This window comes from Erinaceus europaeus, chromosome 9 (assembly GCF_950295315.1).
Source record: "Erinaceus europaeus chromosome 9, mEriEur2.1, whole genome shotgun sequence".
In the NCBI taxonomy this organism is placed as follows: Eukaryota; Metazoa; Chordata; class Mammalia; order Eulipotyphla; family Erinaceidae; genus Erinaceus; species Erinaceus europaeus.
Genome location: NC_080170.1, coordinates 40,694,003 through 40,707,853, shown reverse-complemented (window position 1 = coordinate 40,707,853; position 13,851 = coordinate 40,694,003). Strand labels below are relative to the sequence as shown.

The following is a 13,851-nucleotide window of genomic DNA, read 5'->3' as shown; positions in this document are numbered from 1 at the left end:
TATAAATTAAAAATTTTACAGGGTATGTAGCACTTTAGAAAACAAAAGATTTTAGAACAATATTTTAAGGCCAGTGCCTTTAAATACAATTTCATTTCTTATTTTGTAATAAATGTGTTTCTGATCCACTGTGTACATATTTTTTGCATTGAGTCGAAATTAAGATGAACTATAAAGAGGAAGAATATAAGGAGCTAGACAGAAATAAGCAGAAACAACAGAACTTTCAGCAGCCACTTGGGAAAAAGAAATATCCCTTTAATACTAGTAGGAGGAAGACTCAATCCAAGTTCTTGCTTGAGACCCACAAAAGACTAGATATTCAGAGAAGCAGGGAAATGAAATATATCGGCTCACAAATACAGAAGCACACACTTGAATTACCTTAATTACATAGTGATTAATGAGTTCTTTCCCAAATCATGCTACATATTTTAAAAAACAAGTAAATCAACTTGAAAGGAAGGACACTGTATTAACCAAAGCCTGTACAGTTTATTTAGTGAAAGTATCCTTCAGTATGGTAGTAAATAAGCCTAAGTGAATAAGAATTAAAAGAAAAATGTCAAAATAAAGGGAGCCAGGTGGTGGTGCACTGGGTTAACTGCACATTACTATGTAGTACAAGGATCTGCACAAGCATCCTGGTTCCAGTCCCTACCTCCCCACCTACAGGGGAGTTGATTCACAGATAGTGAAGCAGATCTGCAGGTCTTTCTGTCTCCTTCTCTGTCTTCCCCTCCCTTCTCAAATTCTCTCTGTCCTATTCAAAAAGTAAAAAAAAAAAAAAAAAAAATGGCTACAGGAGCAGTGGTTTTGCAGAGCAAGCACAGATCCCCACTGATAACCCTGGAGGTGAAAACAAATAAACAAAAAAAAAGTCAATATAAACAAACCTCAGGTCACTGAGATGTTAACCTTACCAGTCATAGATTTTGAAAAGATTGTGAAGACATGCATTCTCAAGTAGAGTATAATATAAATAATTTCAAAGAGAGCAAGAATCTATGAAAAAAAATAAACAAGTATTCTAGGATAAAAATATAATCACTGAAATTAGTAATTTAGTAAGTAAATTAAGTTAATCATATGGAGTAAAGGTTGGTTTAGTAAAGTAGAAAAGATATTGGTATACAATGACTAAACAAGCAGCATGTATAAAAACGTGAACAGAAAATAGAAGAAACAAAGGCTAAAAGACACACAGCAAAAGAGCCTAATGTATGTATATGTGTGTTTGATACTCAAATAAAATGAGAAAATGTGAATAAATAGGGTTAGTATGTAAAGAGACTGTTTTTTCCCCCAAAAAAGAAAGACAATATTCCATAGATTCAAGAAGTCTGACAAAACCCTGAGAAGTACATCTTTGTAAAAAGGTTTGGAGGCATAATAGTCAAACTATTAAAGACGAAAGACAAAAGACAAAAAATAAAACAAAACAAAAAACACATACTAAGGTGGGCCGGGTGGTAATGCAGCTGGTTAAATGCACATGGTGCAAAGCACAAGGACTGGTGTAAGGATCCTGGTTCTAGCCCCCAGCTCCCCATATGCAGGAGGTTCATTGCACAGGCGCTGAAGCAGGTCTGCAGGTATCTTTCTCTCCCCCCTCTGTCTTCCCTTCTTCTCTTGATTTCTCTCTGTCCTATCCAACAACAATGACAGCTATAATAACAACAACAACAATAAACAACAAAGGCAACCAAAGGGGAAAAAAATAGCCTCCAGGAGCAGTGGATTTGTGGTGTAGGAACTGAGCCCCAGTGGTGGAGGCTAAGCCAAGTCTGCTGTCTGACAAAGTTCAAACAGGCTAGGACTGCCTGTAGAGCAGGAAGTCCTGGACCAAACTGAAGCTATTCATCCTTTTGTTTTCAATTACATTGGTAGTTTGAGGACCTATTTGCTATATTGGACATACACAAATATTACCTGGGGACAATAAAAAGAGATCCCCAGGGGAAGTATATAGTAACAACAATTACGGCAGTGAGTGTAACAAGACTAAAAATGACCTAGGAGCGGAAGCAGCTGTACTCATTAACAAGCTTACAGAAGAAGAGCTATTTGTCAGCACTATAGCTTCTCAATTATCTGGACTCAGACCAATAGCTAGAATTATGGGTGGCTTATAGAATAAGTGGCAGACTGTGGTTTCCACCTAAATATAAAAAGGCCCTATCGCTTATCCTCACCCCACAGACACCCTGCTAACCTTACAGGTATCTATGATGAATATAGAGATTATGTAGTTAACTAGTTAACATTAAGGGTAAGTGGGTAGAAGTTAGTAAACTTTCATATGGACAGAAGTTAGTAAACTCTCATATATGCAAAGGTTAGCCAGAAGAGAGACTCCATAGTGTGTGCTTACTTTACAGTAGAAGATTTCTTTAGGTAGACAGTTTACTAGATATTAAAAAGTGTTACTTGGTCGGAATGATCTAGTTAGACACATCTAAGAATGGTTTAAGAAAAATGACTATTAGACTGAGTTCCAGAAAAGATATGCTGTCCCAACACAGACAGTGGAAACAAAGAGAGTAATGTTTGAAATTATTTTGGCCACACCAAGGACACACAGATGGTTAAAACCTAGGGGACGACAGGCTGTCTCAGACCAAGAAAACTTTCAAGGAGAACATGCCTAAAATAATAATGTCTGGAGTTATTTTTGATGTTAATAAAAATAATCTTTCATGATGTCAACTGTATCCAGGTAAAAAGTGTTTAAAATAAAGTTCTGCAGAGAGAAAGCAAAGGTGCCTCTCTCCAGCACTTGAGCTGATATGTCTTTCCCTTCATTACTCTCAGACTCCCCTTTCCTTCAGGAAGTACCCTAATAACCTGTCAAGGCTGGGCCCTGGGACCCCAGCAATAAACCTGGAGGCAAATAAAAAGAGAGAGAGAGAGAAGAGAAGAAGAGGAGAAAAAAAGAAAAAGAAAACATAGTAAGAGCACCAGAGTATAACAGAGATTGCCTTTGAAGGATAACTATCAGTTGTTGTGCTTTCAGATAATGTTTAAAGTAAAAGGACAACAAAATAACATCTTTAAGTAAATGAGAAAATATCTGTAAATAGATAATGCAGACCCCAGGTCCTAGTGAAGTGATTAACACAATATCACTCATAGGTGGAACTTCAGAAACAAAAACAGAAAAGGAAAACATAAAGTAAAGCTTGGATTGGATGTAGTGTACTGCATCAAATCAAGGAGCTCAGGGGAAAGAAGAGGAAGGAGTGGCTTTATGGGACTTTGACATCCTGGAAACATAGGAAAGGACTTAAGTTGGGATGATGAGAGTTTGTACTGGAAGATGAGAAATTGTACCTATTTGTTAACAACTTTACTGTAAACCACCTCCATACCCCAATAAAGTTATTTGGAAAGAAAAAGCTTTGGTAATAAAGGAAGGAAGAAGGAGAGAATGAAAGAAAGACATTACTTTGGAAAGCCTAAGAAGGGAATGGATGAACTTCTCTTACTCCAAGTGCAAAAACTATTATGTCTTTGTTGTTGAAACAGAATTCAGATGAAAGTCAGCTATCAAATAATTTTCAAAATAAATGACTACATAACTAGTTAAAAAAAAAAAAGAACAAACAGAAGTAACCCAATGATCATCAATATGGATAAAAATCTCATGGTGGCTTCCTATAGTTAAAATAAGCTTACTATGGTAAGTGGGGAGAGTTTTGAGTAAGAAAGAATCAGAGAGACTTCCAGAGGCATGGCTATGGAGTAACAGCACCTGCAATTTGTTGTCCCTGTTCAACTAGGAATAGCAAAGAGGATCACCTGAGAATACAACAAGATAAGACTAGGATAATTATAGGAAGCCACCAAGCCAGGGTGAGTACAAACATGTGTGGCTCGTGGATAGTGAGGCACTTAAGGAGAGATTCCTGGAGCTAAAAGCCTGTATGCACTCAGTAGTAGCTGGTACCAATCCAGCAGTTTGCTAGTTGATGCACCACTTTTGAGTTTTATCAACAAAAATATTGCTGAAGGGAGATCACCTAAACCTTACCAATTTGCAACTGTGGGTTTCCTTTGCTGTTGCCCCTCAGGGGATGGAACAGGAGCAGAGAAGACCTAGGGGGTTGAGCAGAGAACTGGCTTGGTAACTCAAAAGAAAATCTACACGCCTGGTATTCTGGAGGTGTGGTTGTATAGTAGGATCCTTTTTACATCATTCTCCTGATAAATTAGGAAAAAGAGTGAATTATTCTCTCAGAAATCAGGATTTATTCAAAAACACAGGGCCACAGAGCACTGCTTGGCTTGGCTCTAGCTGGTGATGGAACAGGGATTGGTCTTGGGACTTTGGACCCTTGGGGCATGGGAGTCTCTTTGCATAACTACTGTGCTATCTATCCCCCACCTTCTTTTGGTCATGAGTGAGTGATTAAGCTAAAAAAAAAAATCTATTTATAGTTAAAAAGCCCTCAGGCTCCCACAGTCTGCAAGGAAAATAAATAAGAAAGTTTACTAGTCATTGTGCTTCATCACAGGGATTAAGATAACATTAAAACAACTGATGATTTTCACAACTGTGAACTCTTAAGTATTTTATTTAGACGTAAATCAATCCAGGCAAGTGTGATTAGTGGATTAAAAAGCAGTGAGAGAGGAACCTTTTAACACACCAAATGTAATGGTTAGACCAAGAAGAAACATTGGAAAAATGAACCAGGACAGAGTCCAGAATAAAGCCCCCCAAAGTAGAAACACATAAGAATGAGGAAAACATTCAAACACTAACTGATGCAATAGTTACAGGAGTGAGAAAGCTTTTGAAAGTAATATCAGAAATGGGAAACAATAAATGAGACTCTGAAAGACAACACTAATTATCTCAAGGTAATTAGAGAGTTGAAAGCTACTAGCTGAGCTAAGAGCACTAGCTGAACAAGCTAATGCAGTATTGAAACAGGGTAACAAAATATTTGAGCTGCAGAAAACAACTGAGGCGAGAACACTAAGAAAGAAGTAAGAGAACTAAGAAAGAGATTAAGAAATACTGAAAACAGTATGAAAGAAGATCTTTACATGCCATATACCAGACAAGAGGCTAATAACCAAAATATAGAAAGATTTCACCAAACTCAGCAAGAAAAACAAATGACCCCATTTAAAAATGGGAAGAGGATATGAACGGAATATTCACCACATAAGAGATCCAAAAGGCCAACAAATATGAAAAAAATGCTCTAAATCATTGCTTGCCAGAGAAATGAAAATAAAAACAACAATGAGATACCACTTCACTCCTGTGAGAATAGCATATATCAGAATAGGTAGCAGCAACAAAAGTTGGAGAAATTGTGGGGACAAAGGAACCCTCTTATACTGCTGGTGGGCATGTAAATTGATCCGACCTCTGTGGAAAGCAGTTTGGAAAATTCTCAGAAGACTAGAAGTGGACCTTCCCTATGGACCTGCAATTCTTCTCCTGGGGATATATCCTAAGTAACCAAATACACCCATCTAAAAAAGATCTGTGCATACTTATGTTCATAGAAGCACAATTTGTAATAGCCAAAACCTGGAATCAACCCAGGTGTCCAACAGCAGATGAGTGGCTGAGAAAGTTATGGCATATATACACAATAGAATACTACTCAGCTATTAGAAATGGTGATTTCACTTTCTTCACCCTATCTTGAATGGAAGCTTAAGGAATCATGTTAACTGAGATGTCAGAAAGAAAAGAATGACTATGGGATGATCTCATACATAAACAGAAGTTGAAAAATACTACCATAAAGCTGACCTGACTTCCCTGGGCAGAAGACCTCATCAATGTATCCTGGAACTCCTCCTCTCCAGAGCCTTACCCCACTAGGTAAGGGTAGAGACAATCTGGGGGTATAGATTGGCCTGTCAATGACCATGTCCAGCAGAGAAGTAATTACAGAAGCCAGACCTCCCACCTTGTGCCCCTTAGATATATTTGGTTCATACTCCCACAGGGATAAAGTATAGGGAAGCTTCCAATGAAGGAGATGTGATAATGGAACTCTGGTGGTGGAGATTGGGTGGAATTGTACCCCTCTTATCCCACAATCTTGTGGATCATTATTAAATAACCAGTAAGAAAAAAAGTTGAAAAATAAGAAAACACAAAGCAGTACTTGGACTGGGTTTGGTGTATTGAACCAAATTAAGGGATTCTGAGGCTGGCTGGGGGGTGGGGTAGGGGAGGGCTCAAATCCTAGAACATGATGTCAGAAGACCCAGAGGAAGTTGAATTTTTATGTGGAAAAGTGAGAAATGTACAAGCTACTATATTTTACTTTTTGATACTATATTTTATTATTGACAGTAAACCATTACCCTCCCCCAATAAAAAAAGAATCAAACACAAAAAGGACATATTGTTAAATATGTCTCTTCAAGTGATGGTCTGATACTAGGGATGGTAGTGAAAATAGCAGATGCCTCTGTGGTGTATAAACTGAAAAGAGGAATCACAGAATCTTTGGGGGTGAGGGCCATACTTAGTCTCTGGATGACAGCAGTGATGAACATGTTCACTTTTTACAAACTTAGGGGTTGGTGAAGTTTTAATGTTTGCACTTTCCTGTGTATATTACACCTTGATTAACTGACTCCTTGTTAAGAAAAAATAAGTCCACAAAAAGGAGATGAACATGACAGATAAAAATTTGATCATGAATCAAATATTGCTTTTTGTTACTGCTGAGTTTCACTCTTTTGTAACTAAACCATTTATCTATTCTAATATGATGTGTATGTGGACTGTAGTTTGGGTCTATTGTGAATAAGCTTTCCCTGTATATTCTTACATTCTTTAAGAAAGTGAGAATAGATTCAAAGTAGAAATGCATAGAGATGATAAAATAAAATATACTGACAAATTTATTTACACACACACACACACACACACACACACACACACACACACACACACACACACACACACACACTTTCTCTACAGTCTTTACAAAGCAATACTTGGGCCACTTACTTTGAGCCAAACCTCACGATCTCTCCTCAGGCTGCCTTCTGGCTGCTCACCCTGTTCATCCTGAGCTCTGTTTCCACTGGTACCACAGGGGAACCAGCCCATCAGGAGATGCCTCTCTGCTAAATCCTGAGGGTATGGCTTACAAATCTGAAATGCAATTTTAAATAAAAATTTAGTGTGGAGGATGAGACACAAGGGAAGACAGTGCAAATATCCAGCTCAAAACAGAAGCTTCCCTCTGGTTCTGAGTTCCTCATGATCACATTCTTGGCAGAAAACTTTTCTCCTTGTAGAAATGTCTCATTATTTTCATCAGTCTTAAGATAACACTTGCCAAGGTCAAAAACCACATATGACAACTCTAAGTCTACTGTCGACTGGAGGCTCTTACTCAAAGAAGAGTCTCAGTAATACTGGCAATTGCTCTGAGGATCAGTCACAAAAGTCTGCCCAATATGAGAGTTGGAGCTGGCCAGTCAGGAGTCTCTGGCCCCAGAGCAAGGAAACTGAGTCGGGGAATCACTTAAGTGCTCAGCTGGACAAATGAGGCATAGGTTTGGAACTCCAGGAAATCTCTCCCACATCACTTATGGAAGACAGGCAGACTAGACTAAAAGCCACTTCAGAGAGCTGTCACTAACTCAAAATCACCCAACTTTCCTGGCTTCCTGTCATTGGGCCCCAGGGTTGTAGAGAGAGATGCCAGAACTAGGCCAAGGGGGTGTGGTAGATATATATGCCCAGTGGTTTTCACACATCCACTCTCTTTGACGTTTTCATTAACAAATCGAACTTTTGTTTTAGAGGGACAATGTATCCAGCTATCTCCTTAGAATCCTTTATAATTCAAGGTGAGAAAGTGATATAGATATGACCAATGAAATGTTGGTTTTAGTCTACCAAGTCAAAATTAATAAATAGAAAGAAAGAAAGAAAGAAAGATAGATAGATAGATAGATAGATAGAAAGAGAGAGAAGAGAGAGAGAGAGAGAGAGAGAGAGAGAGAGAGAGAGAAAGGAAGGAAGAAAATCCTTCCACGTTCCTAATATAAAATGGGCAGATTCACCTAGCATGCACCTCTTTCCTTAAACTGTCCTCTTCTTCCTGTTGTGCTGACTCTATGGCCAAGGGAGGAAGAAAGCTTTGAGACAAGAATGGAACAAACTAGAATCTAGAGGACACCTGGTCCTTGACAAAGTCCTTGAACTGGAACAGCAACCTTGGCAGTTTCCTCATTCTCCTGGGGATGTCTCAAGTTTAAAATCCAATGACTCATTCTGACCTAAAACACCTAGGGGGCTAAATCTCACTTTCTGTTGAAAGAACTCTAGTGCCTATTGTTTTGATGGATGTTAAGAGTCTATCTGTCAATGGAAATATCTGGAGTAGTATCCACCAGCTTAAGCCCTTAATCTTCTTTGTAACTATAGTTTATAATAGAAGTCAGCCCTCATAGTTCTCGGATGATCACCTATTTGTTTACATACATATTCAGAGAAAACAGTATCCTAAATAGTTGCTTTTAGTAATATTGCCACAATTTCTTCAATAATTCAAAAATATCTATATATCTATGTATATATCTATCTATCTATATCTATCTATCTATATATATATATATATACATACACACACACTTATCACTAGGAAAGAAATTCAGGGCACTGTACAGGCAGGATACCACTGAACTACATCTCAGTGTTCAATTTTTCTATTCTATAATATTTCCCAAGTATGAGAAGATAAACAGGGAGAAAGAGAAAAGGAGAGGAGGGAGATACCAAAGCATTGATCTACTATCCATGGAATCAATCGCTTTGCTGCTGCTGTCCATGGTGTTTACATTTGGTTCCAGAGATCAAACCTAGGACCTTATACATGGTAAGGCATCTTTTTACCTATAGACTCATCTATCAGTTCCCAAATACATGTTTGTTTGTTTTTTTAGTGCAGCGGGAGCTTTTGACATGCATGATGTTACTACTTCAGGCAGACTTTTTTAGAGAGAGAGAGAGAGAGAGAGAGGAGATTAAAGCATCAAAGATTCCCCCAGTGCCACAGAAATCCCTGTGGTGCTGGGGACTTGATCAGGACAGCATACACAACACACCAAGCTAGGTGTCCTACTAGTGGAGCTATCTCCCCTTCCAACATTATATATTTTTAAATTGGATTGAATTCTTACTCATAGAGTTAAAGGTATTGCTATATGCACTTTACATAAGAGAAAATTTACATATATGAAAAACTCTGGTTAACTGACTTCTCAAAGCTCACTAGCAATAACAATAACAATGATAATAGTCTCTTTTTAAAATATAAGTCATCCTAGTGATCCAGGAAAGGAGGTGCAAAAGTGCACAAAGTGTTGGCTTGCAAGTATGGGGTTCCTGGGTTTGATATCTGGTGCAACTTCTAATTATGTTTACTTAAAAAGCTAATTATGACATGCCTTTGTATATCACCTACAGTTAAAGGTTCCTAGATGAAAATGAATGTGTGTAGGTGTGGAGAGGACAGAGGATGAAGTTTAATTACTTGCTTAGGAGTTTTTGACATCACACAATCATATTCTGAGTTCTTTATAAGACTAACTGTTGTCAAAGTAAGGAGAAAGATTTGAGCTCCCATTAAGCACCTGGGGAAGTAAGTTGACAATTTTGCCCAGCCTTGAACTCTATTCTTCTGCTTTCACTTACCATGGAATGAGGTTCTCCAGTTACCAAGGAAACAGGACACTTTTTCTTATCTTCATGGGAGGAGTAGGCATGAGTAGCCCACTGATCCAGATACCCTTGGGGAGTATAGAGACCACAGTCTGCCAGGCTGGTTTCCTTCTCAAAAGGTTCACAGATCCCATCTCCCTCATAAATGTAGCACAGGCTGGGATCCCCTGCCAAGAGATGTGACATTTGACAAACGCTTTTTTTTTTTTACATATGCCATGTATAAATAATTGCATTGTTTTTCTCTCTAGCTTATGAAAGCAAACCCTATAAAGAGGAGGTGGAGTTGGAGGAGGAGTAGGGTGAAAAAAAAGTAGTCACAGACCAAAAATACAGAGAAATTGTAAGGAATAGTTAAGCAAGATGTTTAGGGAAAATTGAAGATATGAGAGAAGTAAGTAAAAACAGAAAAGGGATCCCTTTTGTAGCTCTTGAAATATTGACATATTTGAGGGGTTTCTTTTCACTTACTACTTTCTGGTGAATTGTTTTTCTTCAACCATGCCATTGATCTGAAACTTAACTATATGGCTCAGGATTTATAAGAATTACATACTATTTCATTTAGTCTTATAATTGTAGGAGGTGTGGTGTGATTTGCTTTGAACTAAAAACCCGAGTCTTAGTGATTTCAGTGGTTGGTGCAAAGGCCCTTGACTGATAAGCAATAGAAATGGATTCAAGGCAGCTCACAGAATGCAGGTTCTGAGGCTGCCAGTCTATGCTCAGGCAGAGACAGAGGCCTGTTCCCAGGAACAAAGAGTGAGGAATGAACATTTAAGAACAACAGCTATAGCTGCATAGCAAGCATGCATGGTCTAGACAAGTGCCATGCTTAGTTATAAAAAAAACTTCTAATGTAGAAAGCAAAAATATCATTATAGAGCTTTGGATTGAGTTTGAAACTCTATGTATTTTTTTTTTAAGCCAGAGCCCTGCTCATCTCTGTCTTATGATGGTGGGAGACTGAACCTGGGATTTTGAAGCCTCAGGCATGACAGTCTACCTGTATAAGCATTATGCTATCTACCCCCCATCTCTACTTTGGATTGAATTTTATTGTACTTTCTACCAAAGTGTGAAACAGTTAATAATAATACTGCAATCTGCATGTCCAATTTGTACTTAAAAGAACTGGGCATGAAAATAAAACCAAGATTCGCAATAAACCAACACCAAAGTAGACATCTGGTAACATCATTTCTAATATTTACTGCTACTATGCTGTTCTTGTTATTTTCATTTCTTCATAGTAATAGTTCAGAGTTGTTCCAATCGTTTTTCAGCCCTTCATCAGAATGTAGTTATTAATTACTTGCCTTAATGCCTTCAAGACTAAAACTACTCTGTGGTAAATCCATTTCTACTTGCCAGGATTAAGGCACTGTTCCTAGGACTTAGTTCTAAACCTATTTCTGGCTCTAAACACCTATATTCCATCAAACTCTAAAACCAAAATTTGCATATTTAAAGATGAATTTTCTCATATGTATACCTATATTTAAGTGCATATTTTTTATGTGCTTCTATGGGCTTAACATATTTTATTTTATTTTAATGAAAGATAGATAAAGAGGCAAAGATACAGAGAGAGATCAGATCACTGCTCATCTCTAGCTAATTGTGTTGCAGGTTGTTGAACCTGTTACCAGAGCCCCAGAAATAAAATTCTTTTTCATAACCATTATGCTGTCCCCCTAGCCCATTTATATCAATTTTATATGTATATGCACATGTGTGAATATAACAATTTTTATTCTGTGCATTTTATTGTTAATAACAAATAACCCATTTTCCCCACTTATTATCCAGTGACTTTTTTTTTACTTCTCTCTCAATCTCTCTCTTTCAATGGATTTAGAATTGTTGCTTTCACTTTCTCAAATTTATCTGAAAATAACAGACCACTTGCAAAACACTTTTCACAATGGCTCTTTCAAATCCACATTTTGAGTAATAATTGAACAGAAGTATATACTTAGTATATTGTGAACTTATTACTCACTGAAACAGATGTTTTAAATGAGGGATCTAGCTTTGAAATAATCAGTTAAAGTAATTGACATACAGTCTTATTGGAGATAGAGGCTAAAGAAATGAGTTCAGTTTAAGGAGCTCAAATGTGATAGAAACCATGAAAAATCTGCTTTTAAATTCAGTGAGAATTAGGCTGGTAAACTAATGTAGTTGAATTGTGTGCTGCTTTGCCATGTGCTCAACACAGGTTTGATCCTGGCCCACACTGCAATGAAGGAAACTTTGATGCTGTCTCTCTCTCTCTCTCTCTCTCTGCCTTGCTCTTTCTACCTGAAAATGTGAGACTGGAGCAGTGAAGCCCTAGCAATAACCAAAATAAGTAAGTAAGTAAATAAATAATACTTGAACTGTACTAGAGAATACCATATTTGGAGGGCTGAGGGAGGTGTACTTTCAACATAAGCCCACTAGGTGCTACCACAGAAGAATGATACAAACAGAGGTGGCATTAGCAAATTCTTGTGTACAGAAGCGGGGAGGTAATCGGCTCAGTGTTTTTTGTACAGCCAGACCACATCTAGAGTATTACATTGCTTTCTGGGCACTGACCGCACAGAAGACGCCAAGTTAGGGTAAATAGGAAAGGGTCTGGAAACCTAATCACATGAGGGGATGTTTAGTTTGGAAAGTAGAATAATGGGGAGGTATTTCAAATATCTAAATGGTAGTCAAATAAAACAGGAAACATGTATTCTGTAGTTTCACAGCAAGGAAAAAGGCACTCGATCAAGCATTAGGGAAGCCATGTCCTGTGCTGCTGGCTCTGCAAAAACCTTGGAGTATGAGTATTCTGGATGAGTCACTCTTATGCTCCAAGCCTCAGTTTCCAAACCAGAAGTTTGGAGAAGGATTTCATAAAAAGCGAGGACATTTTAAAACAGAAGTATCTATTTCAGGATGCATTTTCCATTGCTAGAAGTAGGTAGTGAGGAGATAGAGGATAATTTCTCAGACACTGACAGCAGGCAATTCTGTAAGTGATGGAGGGTGGATTTGAAGTCACTGCCAGATAGAACACATGACGGGCTTCAGAACTCTGTTAAACTCAGCACATGCTCTGGTGGATGAAGGAGTGGTAGAAGATGGAGGGAGGGAAGAAAGACTACTAAAATATTATGTCTTATGAACCTGCTCTAGAGAACAGGGACATTTGTGTGTTCTATACAGTATTTTAACACTTTGATACATTTAACATAGGTATAATCACACCCTATTTATCTTAAAATTGAGAGATATTAAAATATTTTTAAATGTTGTGTTTTTAGTTAGCACTGCTGCTGAAAAACTGATGAATGACTATGTTCCACATAGTCACTGCAATATATGCTTATGGAAAACAGAAATATCTATGTGTAAGAAGCCAACTGATGATCATTTTGAATAGAATCTGAAGAAGAGTTCTAGATGGTCTCTTGTGTGGCAAGACTCTCAGTCACACCCATTGAGTTACAATGTATTATCATCCAGGATGAATTATTCTTTATTCTTTGTGGTATCATCTACTAAACACAGCCAGTAAGAACTATTTTGCAGAGGGAATTAATGGTGTCACACCCAGTTAGGTGTATATATTACTATGTGAAGGGACCAGGGTTTGAACCCTCTTCCCCACTTGTGGGGGGTTACTTCATGAGCAGTGAAGCACATCTGTAGGTGTCTGTCTTTCTCTCTCCCTCTCTACCTCTCTGTCCCCTCACAATTTATCTCTTTCCTATCCAATAAAATGTAAAAGGAAAAAAAAAATGACTGCCAGGAGCAGTGGATTCATAGTGTCAGCACTGCACTCCAGTGTTAATCTTGGTAGCAATAAATAAAAAAGAAAAAAAGAAATATCATGCACTTCCTTTGACTTAGGATATCCCCTTATACTTGTCTCATCTTGAATCTGTGCTACTGTGTTACTGACCTGTCATTTTGATGCTAGTCATGAGAGCCTAAATGACTTGGTATATTATTTGAGGATACAGTATAAGTAGCTGGTTTAACAAATGGATCCTAGATTGGTCTTTCTTTGGTTCAAATTCTAACTTTAATACTCACAAGTCATAAAAGACAGGTCAAGTTACTTATGTTATCCAGTCTTCAGTTCC

General features: G+C 37.8%; 1 protein-coding gene across 6 annotated transcripts in view; it reads right to left on the bottom strand.

The window, feature by feature from the left end:
- PAPPA2 (pappalysin 2) overlaps window positions 1-13,851 on the bottom strand; it is a 248,569-nt gene that overhangs the window by 98,414 nt on the left and 136,304 nt on the right. For all 6 annotated transcript variants that reach the window (XM_060197727.1, XM_060197724.1, XM_060197725.1 and 3 more), the window contains 2 exons: window positions 9,698-9,891; window positions 6,998-7,144 (listed from right to left, as the gene is read on the bottom strand). In XM_060197727.1, coding sequence (XP_060053710.1) covers window positions 6,998-7,144; window positions 9,698-9,891 — 341 coding nt within the window. The remainder of the gene's footprint in view (window positions 1-6,997; window positions 7,145-9,697; window positions 9,892-13,851) is intronic.